Source organism: Halictus rubicundus, chromosome 1 (assembly GCF_050948215.1).
Source record: "Halictus rubicundus isolate RS-2024b chromosome 1, iyHalRubi1_principal, whole genome shotgun sequence".
Lineage (NCBI taxonomy): Eukaryota > Metazoa > Arthropoda > Insecta > Hymenoptera > Halictidae > Halictus > Halictus rubicundus.
The window spans coordinates 19,329,552-19,350,583 of NC_135149.1; the positions used below are offsets into that span (position 1 = coordinate 19,329,552).

Below are 21,032 nucleotides of genomic sequence, written 5' to 3' on the forward strand. Positions count from 1 at the left end.
TCGATACCTAAAGAAATACAATGAAGCATTTGTTTTTATATAAATGAAATCTCTTCTTGCAGTAGGGAAAATATCTGTTGGACGAATAAGACTGAAGTGTTATTAATCAAAAATGACAACGACAACGTTTAGATACACGTTCTTAACCTTTACAGTTCTGGGCTGTCTACCACCAGCCACCTGGACGTCTACAGCTAAAAGGAGGTTGTACAATGTATACACGTTTCTGGTGTTGATACTCGTGCAGACTACGATGTTGACGTCGGTTCTCGACATAGTGTTCAACGTTAAGAACCCGTCCGAGTTCTCCGACAATTTTTATCTAACTGTCTCGATAATTATCTCGATTTACAAAATGCTCAATTTCATGGGGAAACGGGACGACATACTGTTTCTTATAGACAAGGTGAAGCGGGAGCCTTTCACGCCCGTGAACGAGGCGGAAAGGATTATTAAAATGAAATTCGATAAAGAGATTCAGTAAGTTAACATAATTTTTCAATTGTTCGTTAGATCGTTCTGTATGTTGTGTCCTTATAGTAGATCGCGAATCGTGTACTGTGAGCTCTAAGAAAAATCACCTCTGTTTAAAGGAAAGCTTCTTCGTCTTCAATTTTTGTTTGACCAAATCGGCGTCGATCAAGTTCTATTTGTAGACTGCGGATTTTATACGTTTATGATAGGAATAGGTGCAATTTAAAACGTAAGATTTTTAAGTATTAGTATAATATTTTGAATGCATGAAAAATAATTAATGAGAGATACACATTTTTATGTAGCCACAATATTCAGCAATCGATGCACAAACTTTTTATCTTGCATATTGATCCGCAGTCTGTTTAACACTAGACCTGCGACACACTAATAATGACCATAGAAAAATGTATTTACTCTGATTTCTATAATAATCAGACTACGGATTCTTATGAAAAATATGAATTATCTACAAGATACAGAAGCTGTATAGACATTTATTTCATCTCTTAATAATATTAATATGTTAAAAGTAGCACAGCAGTATTTTCAAGTTCTTTAAATATTTCCACTTTCTTTTGTGTTTCATCTGCTCATTCTTGTCATAAATGCATAAAATCCGCAGTCCAATAATAATGTATGTCCAAAGAAATATTTTTGTTGAACAATTCCCCATGTGTAGAACTTTAATAATCGTGGATGAAACAGTTTTGTAGCCTCCATTTTGACATGTTGTAATATTAAACAGACTCCGAACAGCATTTCCATAAACAGTAAATAAATGCATTCGAATAGACGGAGGAAAATTCGTGGAAACTGCTCTAGTGCATGAAAAAAAGTATGAACCCACAGGTAGTTGAAATGACTATAACTGGTTCGCAGAAATACTTCGCTGGTGTTCTTGTTCGTGATCAGTTTGTACTTGTCGATTGTTTGGGGTTCGTCGGTGGTGAGAGATCTGAAGGTGAGAAGTCTAGGGAATCCGCGTGTGTGGGTGCCGTACGACTACTCTCGTCAGGCCTTGTACAAGGTGACTTACTGTCATCAAGCTAGCACTCTGATAGCGCTCACGTTCGTGCACTTCGCGAACGACACTCTGATCAGCGGCCTGATGATACTCATACGCGGTCAGCTGACGCTGCTCCAACACCGTTTGCAAAATATTATGGGGGATCCGAATCTGTCGGTGAAAGCGTGCGCCAAACACCATGCAGACATATACCAGTGAGTTTTCAATTTTTATTACGAATCGGATTAATTAACTCCTTGCCGTACGACTTCCTCCACAATGATCAATGGACTGCGGATCTTCATGCGAAATAAACATTTTCTTCGCCAAATCAAAATTTGTTTCTTCCCTTGATACTGTTTTAAACTTCTCTTGATACTGCAGGAGAAAATTACTTCATCGATACTCTTCGATTCTTTTAATGCTTCTACTGTTTAACCCTTTGCACTCGATGCTATTTTGACTCCAAAACGAAACATTTCTTTCGACCCAGAATATTTCCCTTCTACGTATTTTTTTTTCATGTTATACATACGAAAGTGGTGCAATTTACTCGTACAATACTGAAATGTTTAATAATTTGTTAAATACAAGCAAATTAAATAATGTAAAAAATATTTTGAATAATGATACAGCAATTTTTAGTGACGCCTTATAGTAGCCATTAGAGTGCTAAGGGTTAAAATTGCAGCTACCCGTTTTTGTCCTATCCCGAAATCCTACCTTCTACATTTTGAAAGTCCGCCTAAGACCAGGGACCAAAAATAATAGTTTTTCTATACTTTTCTACGATAAAAATCATTAATAAAAAGTTGATTATTATTAAAATTTCTATTCTAGTAATTACTAAAATTCTACACAACATATAAGGAAAATAATTCAAAAAACAAAATGATAAAAAATATCGATTTTTATACTTTTTGGTTATTAGGGTCCAAAAAATTGGATCCTCCTCGATAACTGTTATCGATGAAGAAAAATTCATTTCGATCGCTCATAACAGTTATCGATGATGGAATTTCTTTTCACTCGTTTATAATAACTATGGATGAGAAAACTCATTTCAGTTGCTTATTTAACGACTGAGTTGTCTACTCTTTTTCGGATGAAGCAAGCCTGTGAAATTCATTGAGAAGGTTTCGTACAACAAGACGAATCAACAGACCATAAGAACAACACAAAATCTGACAAAAAATTTTTCAAAATTTTTTCAACTGGGAAAATCAGAAATATAGACTCCCGTATTTATCAAAACTAGCGTGCATAATTCACGCTGTGCCCGCAACTCAGGTTAGCGTTGTTACGTATGGAGACGTTCTCCACGTTTATTTCGATTAGAATTTCTAATCTCTTTTCTGAGAACGAAAAGCGTCCCAACAGGCCCCTTTTATTAACGAAAGATACTGTATGCCTTCTTTATACCAAAATCTCTAAACACTCCCTTCTGGCATCCGTTAATCAATATTCTGATAGGAAATAGCCCGGATAACCTTCATTAACCCCTTTCAACGAAAATCTAACTGAGCCCTGCTTTTCATTAGAAGTGACAAAAAATGTGACTGTGACCCTACGCGATATCAAATCTTAAACAGAGTACCCCTTTCATTTTCAAGGTATATAAACCCATTCGTTTTCATCCTCTTCGGTTAGTCGAGAAGCGGTTCAGTTGAGATTCAGAAACGGTTCCGTAACGTTATAGTAATCGTGCAGTCACGTCGCGTTACAGAGTCAAGTCTAGTGAGATCGGGTTAAAGTCCCTTTCGAATCAATTCATAACCTTATAGATTCCGTTAGTTCGGTATATATTCTATTTGGCATTCAACAATCGCCATCTAACCCCGCATTGCCAGTGCGTCAACACCGTGCAACATAGGTAAACAATTCCTCTAATTGTACATTTATTATATTCATTCGCGACACAAACAACAACACTTGTAGTAATTTCAATTCAGAATAAATTGTCTTGTTTGTTAACTCGCGTACCCTTAATTATTGCCTAAAATCCTAATATAATAATTGAACGTTCCCACACGATACAATCTAACCGCTCGGATTGTATCAATTAAATTATATAGAAGTTACGAGGCTTACTAATACTTAAATTCGATTCAACGAAGATTTCTCCAACCTAGTGGCTCCTCGATTTCGCATTGAGTGCGTCCACGAAATTATACCATCCTAGGCGGATCCCCGATTTCGCATTGGGTTCTTCCGCATCCTAGCAGCTCCCTGATTTCGCATCAGGTGCGTCCGCGCTCTTATACAACCTCCTTTCGTATCGGGTTCGCCGCGTGTTCCCTAGTGACTCCTCGATTTCGCATCGGGTGCGTGCACGAAGTTTCATCCTCCTAGTAGCTCCTCGATTTCGCATCGGGTGCGTCTGCGTTTGACACCAACCTCCCAGAGGTTCCCTGATTTCGCATCAGGTGCGTCCTCGACGTCAACTATCCTAGCGGCTCCTCGATTTCGCATCGGGTGCGTCCGCGTACCTAACTAACAATTGAAACCATATTCCTGGGGTAAAAATCCCCTCGCCGGCCTCTCGCGCTGCTCATAGCCCTGGCTCGTAACAGCGTTGAACGAACCTTTTCTGCTCTAAAATTAACGTTAGATAATTTCCTGTGTAATTTGTCAGGAGAAAATTTGGAAAAACTCATATTTGTCACATTAAATTTTGATCATAGCAATTAATTGTATGAATAAAAATTTATTAAATAATTGATCGTCTACCATTTGAAAGTTGTACTATTTAATAATAACTATTACAAATTTCCTTCATCGATAACTGTTACGAGCAACCGAAATAAACTTCTCCTATCGATAACTGTTATTAGCGATCGAAATAAATTTCTTTCATTGATGACTGTTATAAGTGATCGATATGAATTTCTCTCAACGATAACATTTACCAACAAGAGAAAAAATTTTCGGTTACTTATAATCCTTATTTGTAGCCAATACGATTTCAGTCGATGAAATACTTGTTATTCCATGACTTTTTTCTTTTTGGTTATAACAGTTATGGTCCCTGCTCAAGACAATTAATTTTCCAAATGTTCGCAGACTGGCGGCGGACGTGAACAAGTATTTCCAGGGAATCATGGGCTTTCAGTTCGCGGTGAGCACGTCCATGGCTTGTTTCACCCTTTTCCGAATAACCAGATTAAACGTGGGCATCCAAATGTACGAATCCGCTGTATACATAGTCTGCACTCTGATGCAGCTGTCTTACTACTGTTGGTACGGGAATGAAGTCAAGCTGAAGGTCCATTCTCAAAACACGAAGAATCGGTTTCATTCGTTCACGATCTAATGTATCACTCGTCGTTTCAGAGCCTCGAAGTTCCTGCCATGATCTTCGCGAGCAACTGGCCGGATTTCGACAACAACTCGAAGAAGATGTTGATGATCATCATGAAGCGTGCCACGTCCCCCATCGAGTTCTCGAGCGGCCACGTTGTTTCTCTGAACCTAGACGCTTTCATGGCTGTCAGTTTCTCTCGTTGATTCTGTCCCTTATTGTTTTTACCATTACCATTTTCGTCTGACCGTTTATTCGATTTTTATTTTACCATTGTGCATTCCCCGAATTTTTTCAATATTGCTGATAATTACTTAATAAGAATCTTGATTTTTTTTTACAGGTGCTCAAGACTTCTTACTCAATTTTCAACGTGCTTCATACTACGTAACGTATTATAATTAAGATTCTATCAAGAATTAACTATGCCGCAGTATGTAGAACAAAGATATAGATTTGTGGGAGTCGGGTGAAATGACTGAGGCCGTGTTCGCTGGTATACGTCTTTATTCGTCGGTGGACCTTCAACCGTCCTATACCGACGTTCGCGAGCGAGTGTCGATCGCATGCCTTCGACCGACCGATTCCTCCTCGCGTCAGTCGATTGTTTAGCAGATGGCGACCGTCCCCGAAGCCGATCTTCACGTGTTTCGCTGCGGCTTTCCGAGGACGATCGCCGCCGCGTATACATTGTATGTTGTCGGTGGTCGGCGTGCTCTTTGCGCGGGCCGCCACAGATTATAGATTGCAATAAATTCAACTTGAAATATTGAAGACTGAGAATAGCTTGCCTCGTGTTTAACGTTGTATTGTTCCTGTGATCGCGTTTATTAAAATTTGGAAGTCCTTTTGTCCTGTGTGCAGGTGCTTAATTAAATAATACTGCAGCAACTTTGAAATCCTTCTATCCTCAGCACAGACTCTCCATTAAATAATACTGAAGCCAGCAATCAATTTTCGAGACAGAAATCGAGTAATGTCTGGAAAAGATCATTTTTATTGGCTCACATTATCTCCGATTGATTTTCACCTAACTACTGCAGTCTCCAACGAATGAACGACTGATGGTGCGCAGTCGATGTTTCTTTGAAATATGTATTTTCCTGTGACCAACAAATACGAACTGTAAAGAATCGTTCCTCTTCCACTGTTACATTATTAAAAACTGTCCGTCGTCGTCCGCAATTGCCATAATAACATAGCCTGGTCGAAGGGAGTCTGTCGAGACTATGCGAGGGTGATGAGGGAATTCCGATAGTCTGTGTTAGTCAGTTGTGTTTCAGTCTCTGTTCTGGGAAGGCTAAATTCTCGTGCTAAAAGAAACGAAAGTATTTTCACAAAGAAATAACGCTACTGTACCCAAACTGGTTCGCGAATGCCAATCAGAAGCAGATCAAATTAACTGAATGCTCTTCAGTATCTGTCAAAATTGCATTGTTTCGAGACTCGACGATACACTTGAATAAATGTCTTTAAGCAAAAGCGAACTGAAATACACACGAATCTTACAATCTTCTCGTCTGGTTAAAATATCTTTTGCTATCGAATGAAGAGAAGATATAAAAGGGAATTAAATTGACAATGACATCGTTTCGGATAGCACTCTCGATGCTAATAGTGTTGGGCTGTCTGAGACCGATCACCTGGACATCCTCGTTCAAAAAATTTGTATACTTGGTGTACACGGTGATGGCATACAGTCTCCTACAGAGTGTGCTGCTGACGCATCTTCTCGACCTGATATTCAACGTGAGAAGCCAGAAAGATTTCAGTGAAAACGTCTACATCATGACATCTGTGACCGGAGGCGTTTTCAAGATGACCATGTTATTAGTGAATCGGAAGAATATCGTTGTTCTGTTAAACGCTCTGCGGAAAGAACCTTTTTTACCTGTGGACGACGAGGAGACGGACATTAAGAGCAGACTCGACAAAATAATCGAGTAAGTCGCAATTTTTTAACACTAGATTTACAAAGCACTGAAGCCGAGTATTTTACATTACTTTATAAAAATAAACCTTTGCACTCGAAGCTATTTTATCTCCAAAAGGAAACATTTCTTCCGACCTAGAATATTTCCCTTCTATATATTTGTTTTCATGTTATACATACGAAAATGATGCAATTTACTCGTACAATACTGAAATGTTTAGTAATTTATTAAATACAAACAAATTTAATAATGCAAAACATATTTTGAATAATGATACAGCAATTTTTAGTGGTGCCTTACAGTCACCATTCGAGTGCTAAGGGATAACAAGAACGTGCCTATTCAAAAGCATTTTCCTCAACTACATCCAAAGAAATAACTTTTTTTAATAATTCCTCAAGGATTTGAATAACCTTCACAATCTCAAAATATTCGAGTTCGTTATTTTGACTAAACCAGAATTTTTTAATCATTGACAGTGCCCCTTATTTTATTTTTAGCTGCCAGAAGCTAATCGTTATCCATCACCCATTTTTTCAGCTTAATTTGATAAGAAATTGATGCAATATAATAAATATTAGGGGTACCCATAAGTAATCAATTATTTGCAAAGAATTTATTTTGCCTTTAGTTCTGTACCGATCGTTGAAGAGGAAACACGTATTCTTTTGCAGTTTTCGGTAAAGCGGCCTATGTTCAAAATATTCTAAAAAGTATAAATTTTTTTACAACCCTGTAATAAAATGGCGGCGTCCGTACCTTCCGAGGATCACATTCGTCATTGCATACTTTTTCATTTTCATGCGGAATTTAATGCAACGGTAACAACAAAGAAAATTTGCGATGTTTATGGAGATGTATTGAAGGTCAACAAGTGTCAACGTTGGTTCAGAAGGTTTGCTGCTGGTGATTATGATCTCTCTGACAGGCCTCGAAGTGGACGACCAGTTGAATTTGATAATGACACCCTAAAATCTCTAGTGGAAGCCGATCCAAAATTAAGTATACAAGAATTATCGAGAAGCCTTGGGTCCACGTGGTCAACTATACAAAGGCACCTACACGAAATGGGAAAGGCATATAGGCAAGGAATATGGGTACCGCATCAATTATCTGAGATCAACAAGAGTATTCGTCGATCAATTTGCGCTTCATTGCTATCCACATTTCGTAGAGATCCATTTCTTAGCATAATCGTTACCGCAGATGAAAAATGGATTCCTTATGATAACATAAAGCGTTCCAAGCAATGGCTTTCTGCAAATCAAACCGCACAATACCAACCCCTAAACCTAGCTCATCACTTAGAAAGGTGTTACTGTGCATTTGGTGGGACTGTCGTGGCATAATTCGCTTTGAGTTGTTGAAACCTGGAGAAACAGTTACTGCTGAGTCGTATTGTCAGCAATTACAACGGCTGTATTCAGAATTATTGAAAAAGAGGGCATCTTTAGTCCACGGAAAAGGTGTAATACTGCAAATTGACAATGCCCGGCCCCATACAGCGAAACTCACTCAGGAAAAAAATCAAGGAATTGCAATGGGAAGTTTTCACCGGATATTGCTCCCTCTGACTATCATCTTTTCAGATCTCTGGAGCATTATTTAAGAAATAAAACATTCACTTCTGTAGAAGATGCAAGGAGGCACCTTGAGTCATATTTTGCTTCACGAACCGTGGATTTCTATAAAAGGGGGATTAAAAATTTGCAGGAAAGATAGTAAACTGTCCTTGATAATAATAGAGATTATGTAATAAATTAAGAAATAAAAACTTGAATTTACTACAAAATTTGTTTTAGATTTAAAAATAATTGATTACTTATGGGTCCCCCTAATAGTTCAATTTTTAAACTGCTTTATAGAACATAAAATAATGAGATTAAATTAACAGTCGGATTACTCGATTCTTTGGATTGCAGTATGAATTCGATTCAATTCATGGGGGCGATTCAGATCACCATGATGGCAATGTGGATCAGCACGCCGATCTTGCAAGGAAAAAATAGAAAATTAGCATTTCGCGCATGGTTCCCGTATAACTATTCCTCGCCGACGCTGTATACGGTTACTTACCTATACCAAGCTGTTGCCCTAACTTTTGAGACGTCTATGCACGTCGCTTGCGACACTCTGTTCAGCGGAATGCTGATCTGCATTTACGGCCAACTCGAGATCCTTGGGCATCGTCTGCAACAGATTACGAACGATGAGGGGAAGTCGGTTATCCAATGCGCTCGTCACCATCACAAACTATACGTGTCAGTTTCACGTAATTTTTGAACAATCCTGAATCAACTATTATGCTTTCAGTGCTCTGGTTTTAATAGGATAGAAAATTGAGAGCATATGTGAATAATTTCATAGTGAATTAAGGAAGCTCCTAGTTTACATTTTAAATATAGTACATTACAGCTGCCCATAAAGTAAACATTTTTGACGAATCCTAAATCAACTGTTATGCTCTCAGTACACTGGTTTCAATATTATAGAAAATTGAGAGCAAATGCGAATAATTTTTTAGTGAATTAAGAAAGCTCCTAGTTTGCATTTCAAATGTTATAAAGTGTAATTTTTTAAATGGTTGCAGATACGCAGCGAGCGTGAACAAAACTTTTCACGCAGTGCTTTTCTTTCAAATGATTATGTCCGTGTCGATGGTCTGCTTCTCGATTTTCCAGCTCTCGCAAACGCGATTATCCGGAAGAATGATCGAGAACTTTATGCTCATGTTTTGTCCACTGTTACAAATATTTTACTATTGTTGGTATGGGAACGAAGTCAAACGAAAGGTCCATAATTAAAACAAGAAAGTTTAACACCGGACGTCCATGCGTTTTCTAAATTGGCCTCTTATTTTAGAGCCTCGAAGTTTCCGATATGATCTTCGCGAGCAATTGGATGAGTTTAGACAAGAACACTAAGAGGATCCTATTAGTAATTATGCTACGATCTACGTACCCCATGGAGTTCAAGAGTGCTCATATTATGCATGTGAATGTGGAGTCGTTCATGGCGGTCTGTATGATTTATCATTTACTCTTTTCACTGTTTCACAGGTTTAAGGCTTATTCCAAAACTCTGTCTGCTATTAGAAATCTTAGTCTACTGTGTTTGATAACAATTAATTTTTTTGTAGTAGTCTCTTAAGTAAACATAAGTACATAAAATGCATAAAGCGTAACGGCAACACGTGGTCGATGCCTCTAATGTTCTAACGCGACTCCCTTCTTTTCTTTTCCTTTTTTCCGTTGATCGGCGCTCTTCGCCGATCATCGGAAACCTTCGACGAACGTTAGGCGTTTGTCCTGCCTCGTCCCCGACGCTTCGCCGCGCGCTCGCGCTCGTCGGTCGAACGCATCGAGTCTCTCGCACGACTCCCAAATATCTACTATATTTTAATGGAGAAGTTCAGTGAAAATTGTAAATATTTTGTGGTGCAGGTGATCAAGACTTCTTATTCAGCGTACAACGTGCTCACACGAGGCTAACGGAATCGAACTATGTAGCTCACGATTAGAATAGTTGAACAGAGAAGCAGTCATCGAAAATCTTTATGAATCACGTGAACTGTTCATTCTGACGGAGTGTACTATAGATTGTACAATAAATTGAACATAGTTTGCAATAAATTCAAAATCCTAGAAATCCGACAACTAAAAAATAACTTGCCTCGTATGAATCGTCGTCTATGTCATCTTCGATGAGGTTAACATTGAAAACTAGGAGATCGAAAGTATCCTATATTTCCTGGCGAAGTATTCTTGCTCTTCTACTTGCCTCTGAATTGAAATTTTCTGCAATAAGAATTGTGCGGCGGGGGTTGCGAAATCACTATAAAAATTGCGAGTGTGCGAGTCATCAGCTAATTTGTAAGTAAGGAGAGGAAGTTGCGGAGGGGTCGAAGACATCTGCCGGTGTCTTTTTGAAATGTGCAACAGGTCAAATTAATATTAACGATTTCAATTCAATGGGTGTACTCGACTAATTCTACGTTTCACGGGGGAAACACGGTGCTAAAGGCCTGCAATCATGTTGTGCGTGCTACCGAAGGGCGTGGCAGTGCTTTTCACCAACTTCAACCGCAACATGTTATGCAGCCCAGTCACAATGAAACTAACTTCCACAGTGACAGCTGTCATCCACGTTTATTGCCATTTTGAGACCCTCCGTCGTCCACGACGTAAGGTAACAATTAGTGGAAACATATAAAATTGTTGTTGAATCGTGCAGACAGTAATGAATGGTAGAGGAGAAAGTTGAAGAGACTATTTTTATTGGCACACATTTTCTTCGATTGAATTTCACCTAACCACTGCAGTCTCCAACGAATAAACGACTGACGGTGCGCAGTCGAAGTTTCTTTGAAATATGTATTTTCCTGTGTCCAACAAACACGAACTGTAAAGAATCGTTCCTCTTCCGCTGTTACATTATTAAAAACTGTCCGTCCACCTAAACAACCCTCCCTGAATCCCATGCAATTGCAGCAGCCGCGCGGTCGTCGGCAATTGCCATAATAACATAGCCTAGTCGAAGGGAGACTGTCGAGACTATCCGAGGGTGCTGAGAGAATTCCGATAGTCTATATTAGTCAGTTGCGTTTCACTCATTGTTCCGAGAACTTTCTATCCTTGTGCATCTCGATCTTACTCGCGCGATACCGAAGGAAACATTTCGAAGAAAAAGATACAACGAAAGTGATTTGTGAAACATGCTGTTCTAATCATTAAGAAGTAGACCAAATTAACTGAACGTAGACAAAATACTATTGTATCTGACGATTTACTCAAATTGTAAGTCAAATTGTCCTCAAGCATATTTTCAGCTTTTGAGTGAACGCTCCCTCTCTCTCTCTCTCTCTCTCTCTCTCTCTCTCTCTCTCTCTCTCTCTCTCTCTCTCTCTCTCTTTCTCGCTCTCTGCCGTCAGTAGTATTTCAAATTTTTAACTTCAGAAGTGAATCTCCGAATAAATTGCCTGGTGCAAGTTTGTTTACGATTGAATGAGGAAAGACAAAAGAGACAATCGACAATGACGTCGCTACGCGTACCTCTCTCGATGCTGTCGGCGTTAGGTTGCCTAAGACCGATCACCTGGACATCCTCCTTCAAAAAATTTGTATACTCGGCATACTCGGTGATGGCGTTCGGCCTGATACAAAGTATAGTGCTGACGCAAGTGCTCGATTTAATTCTGAACGTAAGAAGTCCGGAGGATCTTAGCGACAACGTGTACATAACGATGTCTGTGCTTGGATGCATTTGCAAGATGGTCACGTTCTTACTGAATCGAAAGAACATCATTCTTCTGATAAAAACTCTGCAAAAGGAGCCGTTCTCGCCCAGGGACGACGAGGAGGTGGACATCAAGATGAGATTCGATAAAATAATCGAGTAAGTTGCCTTCTAAAATAATCTGCTCTAAAGATGAATTAAATATTCATTGTCGAACCAGCAGAGACAAGAATTTTCTAATCATCGTCAATGACTCGTCATCTAAATTTTTAACTGTTAGGAATTAATCCGTAGTTGTTCCTCGTTTTCCCAGCTTGTTTTATCCCTTGATTAAAAATCAATGAAATTATATAAAGTCGGTACGATGAGAAGAGAAGTAGTTCAATTTTTCAATTGCTTCCCATGATATTGGAGTTGGGTTGTTTGATTTTTCGGTTCGCAGCATGAATTCCATTCAGTTCATGACAGTGGTCCAGGCTAGCATGATGGCGGTGTGGATCGGCACGCCGATCATGGAAGGAAAAAATAGAAAATTAGCATTTCGCGCATGGATACCGTACAACTATTCGTCCGCAACGCTGTACACAGTCACTTACCTTTACCAAGCTGTGGGCCTAACTTTTGACACGACTATGCACGTTGCTTGCGACTCCTTATTTAACGGATTGTTGATCTGCATTTACGGCCAACTGGAGATCCTTGGACATCGTCTGCAAAATATCAGGAACGATCAGAAGAAGTCGGCGAAGAAATGTGCTCGTCACCATCACCGACTATACGTGTGAGTTTAAAAAATTTTTTAAAGATCCTCGTACGATTCGATGCAGCCCTTCGTCCTTTACTTTTCTTTCTTTGTAGGATAACCATAGAGTTGAAATCAATTTTATACAGTTCTTTTCTGGACATTACAACTCGAATACAAATTAATCAATTTTCTTGTTACCAAATATACAAATCTTGCAATAGAAAATTAATAGCAAACAGGAATGACTTAACAAATTAGGAAAGCTCCTAACTTACGGCTTCTTCGTTATACAGGGTGTCCCAAAAATGTTGTACTTCTTGAAAGGGGCGATTGCTGAAATAATTTGAAGTAACTTTTTCCTTTGCGAAAATATTCTCCGCAGCTTTGTTAAGGAGTTATTAATGAAAAACACGGACCAATCAGAGCGCTGGGACAGCGGACGGATTTCGGCACGATGACAGGTCCCATTGGCTGAGCCGGAACTCGTCCGGTCTAGTCGCGCTCTGATAGGTCCGTGTTTTTCGTGAACAACTCCTTAACAAAGCTGCGGAGAACATTTTCGCAAAGGAAAAAATTACTTCAAATGACTTCAGGAATCGCCCCTTTCAAGGAAGTACAATTTTAGAGAAATGCTTCTGCCATTACGATAATGTGATCATTTTTCAAAATGATTGCAGGTACGCTGCGAGCGTGAACAAACACTTTCGCGCGGTGCTATGCTTTCAGCTCATAGCTGCCGCATCGATGGTCTGCTTCTCCATTTTCCAGCTGACGCAGACCCGCTTAGATGGAAAAGTGGTCGAGCACGTTATGTTCACGGTTTGCGCAATGTTGCAAATATTTTACTACTGTTGGTACGGGAACGAAGTCAGACGAAAGGTGCATAATCAAGTTGAAAAGTTGAATACCCTCGCGCGTTTTCTAACATACTCTCCCATTCCAGAGCCTCGAAGTTCCAGACATAATCTTCGCAAGCAATTGGATGTATTTAGACAAGAACTCTAAGAGGATCCTATTAGTAATTATGCTACGATCCACGTACCCCATGGAGTTCAAGAGTGCTCACATTATGTATGTGAATCTGGAATCATTTATGGCGGTCTGTATCATTTATCATTTACTTTTTTCACTATTTTACGAGTCCTACCTGTATTTCGATACTCTCTGTACCGTTTATGTTGTTTGTTGAAGAGATTTCTACTGTGTTTGATAGAAATGAATTTCTCATTGGGGAAGTTTCGTAAAATTGAAAATGTTTTTGGGTACAGGTGATCAAGACTTCTTATTCGGCGTATAACGTGCTCAAACGAGGCTAATGGATCGTAAGACTATGTAGCTCGCGATTAGTATAGTTGAGACAGTCATGAAAGAAATCATTATAATAAACCCATCTCGAAATCGTAAACATGATGAAACTAACATGCCTTCCGCGAAACGCCATTTTCCCATTGTTTTCCAAGCATACCCACTTCTCTTATTTTTTAAATAAACTTCAATCAACTGCACGTCGAACTTAGAGAGAGAAGTAAGAACATGAACGTTTTATTTGCACCTCTCAACTGGACACCCTAAACAAATGAAAATGTCCAAATGTGTGACTGTTAATTATTAATAGACTGCGGATTTTCTGCATTCGTTACACAAAAGGGTAGGTCAAATATACAAAAACATATATACAGGGTGGTTGGTAACTGGTGGTACAAGCGGAAAGGGGGTGATTCTACGCGAAAAAAGAAGTCGAAAATATAGAATAAAATGTTTTCATCCGAAGCTTCGTTTTCGAGAACATTGAGTTTGAAAATGCAGCCAATGCGCGTGTTATTCGATAGGAATTGTCTGCTGCGTCTGATCATGACCTACCAATTCTACTTCCTGCGCATACTAAAGCACGCGAACCCGACGGATCTTTAAATTCGATTTTCTCGAAAACAAAACCTCAAACGAAAAATTTTTATTCTATATTTTCGACTTCTTTTTTCGCGGAGAATCACCCCCTTTCCGCTTGTACCACCAGTTACCAACCACCCTGTATATATATTGCAAAAACAGAAGAATTTAAAGACAGTTGGATTATTTTTGGATAAATCTGTGGTTCTTAACCTGGGGTGCTTACATCCCGGTGCACAGTGCGGACAAATGGCCTGTTTTTGGACACTTCTCGTAATTTGGTTATTAATGTATATATATAGGAAATTTTTTACAGAAAATTAAATTTACCAATATAATAAATTTAACAAAAAATTAACACTTTTTATAAAAAAAATTTATTTTTAAAAACTAACAAATTTAAAACGTTAATTAATAATAAATGAACCATATGTAAAATTAATAAGAAGAAACTTAAACAAATTATAATAGTAGTAAACAAAATTAACAAACTTAACAAATCGCTATTCGCTATCCGACTCATTATCAGTACTTGGAATGTGATCCCCATTCACGTTCTTCCGTGAATTAAGAATACGTAAAAATGATTGATACATAATTATTGCAAAATTGTATTACGCATAAAAATGATTATTTTTTGCAAAAGAAATGTATTTCATATCGTGATATACACGAACATTGAATTTTTCTAGTAAATTCCGCACTGTGGGCGGACAAATAGCAAAATTTTGAACAAAACTTAAAATTTGTTTACGAATGTATATGTATTGTTAATTATTCACAGAAAATTAAATTTAACAATACATCTAATGGTTACTAATGTATTGTACATGCGATGGTAATTATTCACAATAAATAACATTTAACAATATATTTAATAAATTAAAAAAAAATGACAACATATGTGCATAAAAATGTTTCTTAAATAATTGATAATATCAATTTCCTCTTAACCCTTTGAGCGCTGAGTTGTCCGAAGTTAAGCGTGTGCTGTGGACCGCCTACTTTTTACGACTTATCACTCACTGGGCTGCCTACTTTTTACGACGAAGCGCATGCTGGGCTGATTAAAATTTCATTGCAAAATATGTTGATTGTATCTGAAATAATTTGAGCAGTGACCGCAAAAACCTTAACAGAACCATTTATTTCATTAAGCAATAATAACATGAACAATATAAAAAAAAAATAAATGGCCCAAATTGAATGGCTGTGTGAGAACCCATATATGTGTTCATGGCCCAAATTGAATGGCGGTGTGGGAAATCATATATGCGTTCATAGCGCTCAATGGGTTAATATGCAGTTTTGCCAAAGAATTTTTCGTACATCGTGATATAAACCTGTAGCGCTCCACTTGTCCGCACTGTGCGGGTATGCGAGAGGTTTCTAAATTTCCGATGCAAAACTTATTTTTCAATAAATAAATTATCTTGGAATAGATGTAATTTTCTAAATATATAAATAGAAACACATTTTTCAAGGCGGGTGCGAAAACTTATTTTTTCGATTCAAGAGGCTGCAATTAATAAAAAGGTTAAGCACTACTGGATTGGATGAATACATTTTCATACAACTTCAGTTTCTCACAATTTTTATTTTGCATGAAGATCCGCAGTCTAATTATTAAAAAAAAAATTACACGCATTACCCATAAAATGACAGGTTTAAAATTTGTAGAATTATTTCATACTCGAGCTGACACAATAAAAATCGTACAAACAAATCGAAATAAATACGATCCCGTCATTTTTCGAAAGCAACCAGCCTCGTTCATCGTTCAGCGTTAACTATGTATGTCTTCAAAATTAGAAAGTGTTGCTCGGTTGGTTGCCGGAACTAAACACATTTAAATATATTATTTTCTGGAGCCGCTCCAACTATTCCTCGGCGGAACGTAACTGATCAATTCTTACTGTTTACTCGACCGAAGAAGACATCGAACAAACTGTGTCGCAGAATAATTGGTACCCACGATGGATCGAGACGGGAGGTATAATGATCATTCCTCCGCGATCGACGACAACCGACTGGAAAGGGTTCGCCGAGCGGAGCTTATAGTTTATTAATTTTAGCAACGTTTCGAGCGACACGGTCGTTGTCGTTGCGATGTAACATCGATACGTCAGGAATATAAAAAAAAACACAGGGAAGCTATACTTGAACGGACCTTAACGCGAGAGTTATTCCGGTATATTTTTCTTGGGGGCGGAAGTCGCCAGAATAATTATGGTCCCCGTGATCGAGGGGGGAGGGAAGAGTGGGAGAAGGATAATAGCAGTCGCAGTATATCTAGAAAATAGGGAAATCGTTAGAAGCGAGAAACATAAGTCAAACAGCACAGCTGGGAGCTTATTTGCTTTTCGAAGCGTTGCAATTTTGCTTCGGTCCTAAAAGGAGGCTTCAATCTAGTTGAATTTTTCTGAAGCTACTGGAAAGAGAACGTACTTTAAAATAGTGTCAATAGAATTTCCTGATCTTCGAAGTTAGAGGGAAGAGAATGTGTTTTAAAATTGTGTCACAAGAATTTCTTGATCCTTTTCGAAACTAGAGCAAACAGAAGGAAAGATTGGGTTTTAAGATTGTGCCAAAAGGATTTTCTGATCTTTTTTGAAACTGGAGGACAGAGAACAAAGTTATTTTAAAATTGTGTCAAAAGAATTTCTTGGTCCTCTTTGAAACTGGAGGAAAGAAAACAAAATTATTTTAAAATCGTGTCAAAAGAATTTCCTGGTCCTCTTTAAACCTAGAGGAAGGATCATCTATTATAAAAATGCATAAATTACCCCTCTCGTTTGCGCTGCTCACCTATGTCGGTTTCTGGAGGCCAACAACTTGGCCAGTTGATTCATTAAAATACTGGTTGTACAATCTCTACTCGGTGATCATGATATTCCTGTTGTACATTTTCACGTTCTACGCCCTGGTCGACGCAATAATTAGCAAGGATCTGGATGCTACCACAGAGAAGTTCTCGTTGAGTATCTCAGTGCTGGGCGTCAGTATAAAGGTCGCTAATCTGTTCATTCGACGCGAGAAGATCGTCAGCGTGGTTAACAGCCTTCTGTTGAAGAATCATGTGCCAAGGGACGAGGAGGAGGCGGTCATACAACGGAAGTTCGACGCGCATGCCAGGTCAATCTACAAATTACGCTAGTTTTCCACCCTTTCAGCTCGTTTACACTAACTACATATTCTCCGCGCGTTGTCTTCCACTGTAATTGTTCTTTAAAATTATAGCTGCAGACATAATGATCCGGCAAGGATTGAAACAATATCAACACGCTTTTAGTTCGCCAATTTCTTGCAGAAAGCTCACGTTATACTGCGAAATCCTGAACGAATCAGCGGCGTCTTTCGGCACAGTGGCTCAGATTGATCGATTTGTCAGCACGAGAACCCTTCCAGTATCGAATTGGGCACCCTATGATCTAACTTCTCCCATGATCTACTTCGTGTCCCTGGTCCAGCAGTCGTTCGGTCTAATGGTGTGCGCGAACACCAGCGTGGGTCACGAGACCCTGATCTCTGGCCTGATGATCCAGATCAGCGCGCAATTCGAAATATTTTGTCATCGAGCTCGATCGTTGCCGTCTTCGCTGGCAGAGGCGGAGAGGGGATGCAAATCAATAGCGGAGCTGAAGACGAGGAGACGAAGGATTCTGAGGGATCTGATCGAGCATCAGATGGGGATCTATAAGTGAGAGATCAATTTTTCGTTCCTTTGCCGCATAGAAATCCACTGGGACTAATATTATAATATCAATGTTCCACTATATGTATATTCATTTTAACGGACTCTGGTTTCGAATTCTAATCTGTTCAGAACAATTTGAACTGATTGCAGGTTCGCGAAAAACGTGAACGCAGTGTTCACGTACGTGATTTTCCTTCAGTTCACCGTGAGCTCCACGGTGCTCTGCCTGACTATTTACAAAATGTCGACGACGAGCTCGTACGGCTTGAACTTCGCGTGGAGCTTATCATATTTGTGCTGCATGCTCATGCAGGTGTATTTATACTGTTGGTACGGAAACGAGGTGACGTTGAAGGTTGGCACCAAATTTCGTTTCCTTGAATCACTCGGGCGCGCCGAACACAATCCAGAGAGAAAAATCAGACACGGATAAATGTGTACATCATTTTTTTCCCCGAGCATATTCAATATCCGGACTCGTCTCGAATTACTCTATAAATTTTGATTTCTGTTAGTCGATGCGATTAATGAACGATGTTCGCAGAGCATGAACGTGTGCGACGCCATTTACGAGATGGACTGGACCACGCTTCCAGTGAACATAATGAAAGACCTGTTGATGATCATGATAAGGTCCAGGAGGCCTGTGAAAATGTCCAGCGCTCGTATCATTACCTTATCCACCGAATCCTTTGTCACTGTTAGTTGAGAAACAATTTCATTCGTTGGTAAAAAAAAGGAGGAACGATGTTTAACGATCATCAATTCCAGATCATGAAGATGAGCTACACGTCGTTCAATATTTTGAAGGACTCCTCCGACAAGTGAAAGGTTCCATTGAATGATCAACTATAATCATTAGACTGCGGATCTCTAAGCAAAATACAAATTTTCTGAGTCAATCATAAGAACCAAAGATTATATGAAAATTCATTTTCTCTTTTAGAAACTTAATTACGTCGAAAATAGACTAACAATATTTCCAAATTCGTCTAATGTCTACACAGTTTTATGTTTCACCTGTTTATTTTCCTGTAAATGCATCAAATCCGCGGTCTAATTGATCACATGCCTTGTATCGTGCTTTTGTAACTTTCGTAAGAATATTCATGGAGACGTCATCAAAACAATTGGCAGATCTATGTGCTCGTTGTCGCAGAACGAAAATAAATCACGAATCATTATTCGAACCCTTGAGACCCTTGAGAAAGTGACTTTCGATTCCAATTTCTTTTCGGACAGAAAAATTTGAAACAATCTATCCCAAATCTAATTGAATTTTTGCCAAATTTCAGAGACAAAGACATCTCAGAGACTCGTCGATACATCTCTCGTATACTAATTATATAGCAAGGTGTATAGTCTTCACTCGAAGCAAAACTGTAGAGTGAAAACTAAAGAGAAAACAGGGGTTTTGACCCACTGTAATTTACAAAATATTAATACTCCAGTCACTAGAACGGGGATTAAGCAAAGCTTACAAGGGAACATGTTCAGTAGAAGCAAGTCGATTTTAATGAAACTTATGTGAGGTATAGTTCTTCGAAAAATATTTGACACGTGTTTTTTTTATCGGCAACCATCTACTTTGAAGGGGTGAATACAGCCCTCAAAGTTGGAGGTCAAAACCACATTTTTTGAGATGTCTAGGAAACCAGAGGTCGAAAAAATTCTAAACAATATATTAAGAATTTTATTTGTTTTTTGCAATTTCTCTTATTTATTGTTAGTTCATATTAACGTAAACTCGGGTGTGTGATCTTTAGGATTTCTTTTCTTTTTGCTATTTAACAATAATTGTGCATAATGAAAGATGGTCTTGCACATGGCAATGGTAATACATGGTAGCCTATTAATCGGCTTTCTGCACTGACGAGTCTTTCTAAATATCTCGTCGGTGATATCACTGACGAGATAACTCATCTGTGATACGACGCATGATCGAGAACGCAGGTTCGTACCTGCATCTTCTGAAGACTCTTCAAAACAATATAACTTTTTTTAAATTGGACCCAACGACCAGACTTTCCTTGAGCAATTCGAAGAATTGGTTTACCGACTGACCTGCGAAAAAGATTTTGGAAAGGTTTCCACAGATCGATTCTTGGAACAATTATCTACAATAAAAGTGTAAGGAAATAATGCTTGTTTATGAAATATTTTTAAATTACAAATTAAGGTATCTCATATGAAATTTGAAGTAGAAATCGATTTTTCTAAAATTATGCTTTAACACTTTCTTACGAAAAATATTTCTACGAACTTTTTGTCCTTGATGTTAGTTTTACAATCAATATTTTAAACCTTAAAAAGCAACACTAAAAAAAAAATATCTGTTTAATTCGAATACGTTCGTCGGAGAATGTAACATTTCATAATCGATATGGTTCCGTGATGATTTACCTTCTCACCGACGAGAATTTTCTTAGTGGTCTTCTGCACCGACGAGATAGCGTCGTTGGCCTTCTGTTTCTTACTCCAGCCAAAATCTATCCTAGAGGGCGGTAGAAAACACCGTATTTTTCGAGCGACACATTCTCCCGTAAGGCTGGCAGTCTTTATATATATATCTCGTCGGTAATTGGGGCCGTTACCGACCGCTCCCAGTACCCACCTGGGGCCCACTTTGAGACTCGCAGTTTAACACGGGGGCTGGCAGTCTTTATAATATAAAGTTTATATATATCTCGTCGGCGATCTCGTCTGTGATATTGGTTCCACAATATTAATTCCGACCGATACGGTAGGAT

At 38.7% G+C, this 21,032-nt stretch overlaps 3 protein-coding genes and 1 long non-coding RNA gene across 5 annotated transcripts; all 4 read left to right on the top strand.

Moving 5' to 3' along the window:
- Positions 1-19: 19 nt before the first annotated feature.
- LOC143354565 (odorant receptor Or1-like) lies at positions 20-5,367 on the top strand. Its single transcript, XM_076788843.1, has 7 exons — positions 20-480; positions 544-560; positions 1,270-1,312; positions 1,357-1,698; positions 4,547-4,748; positions 4,817-4,972; positions 5,128-5,367. The coding sequence occupies exons 1-7, from the start codon at positions 113-115 to the stop codon at positions 5,173-5,175; spliced, it is 1,176 nt and encodes a 391-aa protein (XP_076644958.1). The 5' UTR covers positions 20-112; the 3' UTR covers positions 5,176-5,367.
- Positions 5,368-6,196: 829 nt separating this feature from the next.
- LOC143356567 (odorant receptor Or1-like) lies at positions 6,197-10,364 on the top strand. Of its 2 annotated transcripts, none has more exons than XM_076792376.1 (5): positions 6,197-6,727; positions 8,641-8,979; positions 9,309-9,510; positions 9,581-9,859; positions 10,126-10,364. In XM_076792376.1, exons 1-5 carry the CDS (start codon positions 6,366-6,368, stop codon positions 10,207-10,209), a joined length of 1,266 nt encoding a protein of 421 aa, XP_076648491.1. In that variant the 5' UTR covers positions 6,197-6,365; the 3' UTR covers positions 10,210-10,364. The 2 variants fall into 2 exon arrangements, with proteins under 2 accessions (XP_076648491.1, XP_076648499.1); XM_076792384.1 differs by having other exon boundaries at positions 6,222-6,727; positions 9,581-9,736; positions 10,162-10,360.
- LOC143356620 (uncharacterized) lies at positions 7,313-7,886 on the top strand. Its single transcript, XR_013082700.1, has 2 exons — positions 7,313-7,613; positions 7,700-7,886. It is a non-coding gene; the product is annotated as an uncharacterized LOC143356620 (long non-coding RNA).
- Positions 10,365-10,532: 168 nt separating the features above from the next.
- On the top strand, positions 10,533-19,724 carry LOC143354652 (uncharacterized). Its single transcript, XM_076788946.1, is given in 17 exon segments — positions 10,533-12,112; positions 12,396-12,734; positions 13,376-13,577; positions 13,642-13,797; positions 13,967-14,009; positions 15,548-15,681; positions 15,935-15,959; positions 16,054-16,121; positions 16,398-16,410; positions 16,519-16,624; positions 16,769-16,895; positions 17,072-17,220; positions 17,310-17,720; positions 17,878-18,285; positions 18,433-18,637; positions 18,827-18,982; positions 19,054-19,724. Coding segments are annotated over 17 exon segments (2,988 nt in total). The 5' UTR covers positions 10,533-11,750; the 3' UTR covers positions 19,138-19,724.
- The last annotated feature ends 1,308 nt before the right edge of the window (positions 19,725-21,032 follow it).

Bases quoted from the DNA above. Each gene is read 5' to 3' on its own strand.
- LOC143354565 (XM_076788843.1), top strand. From the start codon at position 113: ATGACAACGACAACGTTTAGATACACGTTCTTAACCTTTACAGTTCTG. The intron at 1,699-4,546 runs GTGAGTTTTCAA...AAATGTTCGCAG, and splicing joins CACCATGCAGACATATACCA to ACTGGCGGCGGACGTGAACA. The intron at 4,749-4,816 runs GTCCATTCTCAA...TCGTCGTTTCAG, and splicing joins GGAATGAAGTCAAGCTGAAG to AGCCTCGAAGTTCCTGCCAT.
- LOC143356567 (XM_076792376.1), top strand. From the start codon at position 6,366: ATGACATCGTTTCGGATAGCACTCTCGATGCTAATAGTGTTGGGCTGT. The intron at 6,728-8,640 runs GTAAGTCGCAAT...TTTGGATTGCAG, and splicing joins AGACTCGACAAAATAATCGA to TATGAATTCGATTCAATTCA. The intron at 8,980-9,308 runs GTCAGTTTCACG...AAATGGTTGCAG, and splicing joins CACCATCACAAACTATACGT to ATACGCAGCGAGCGTGAACA.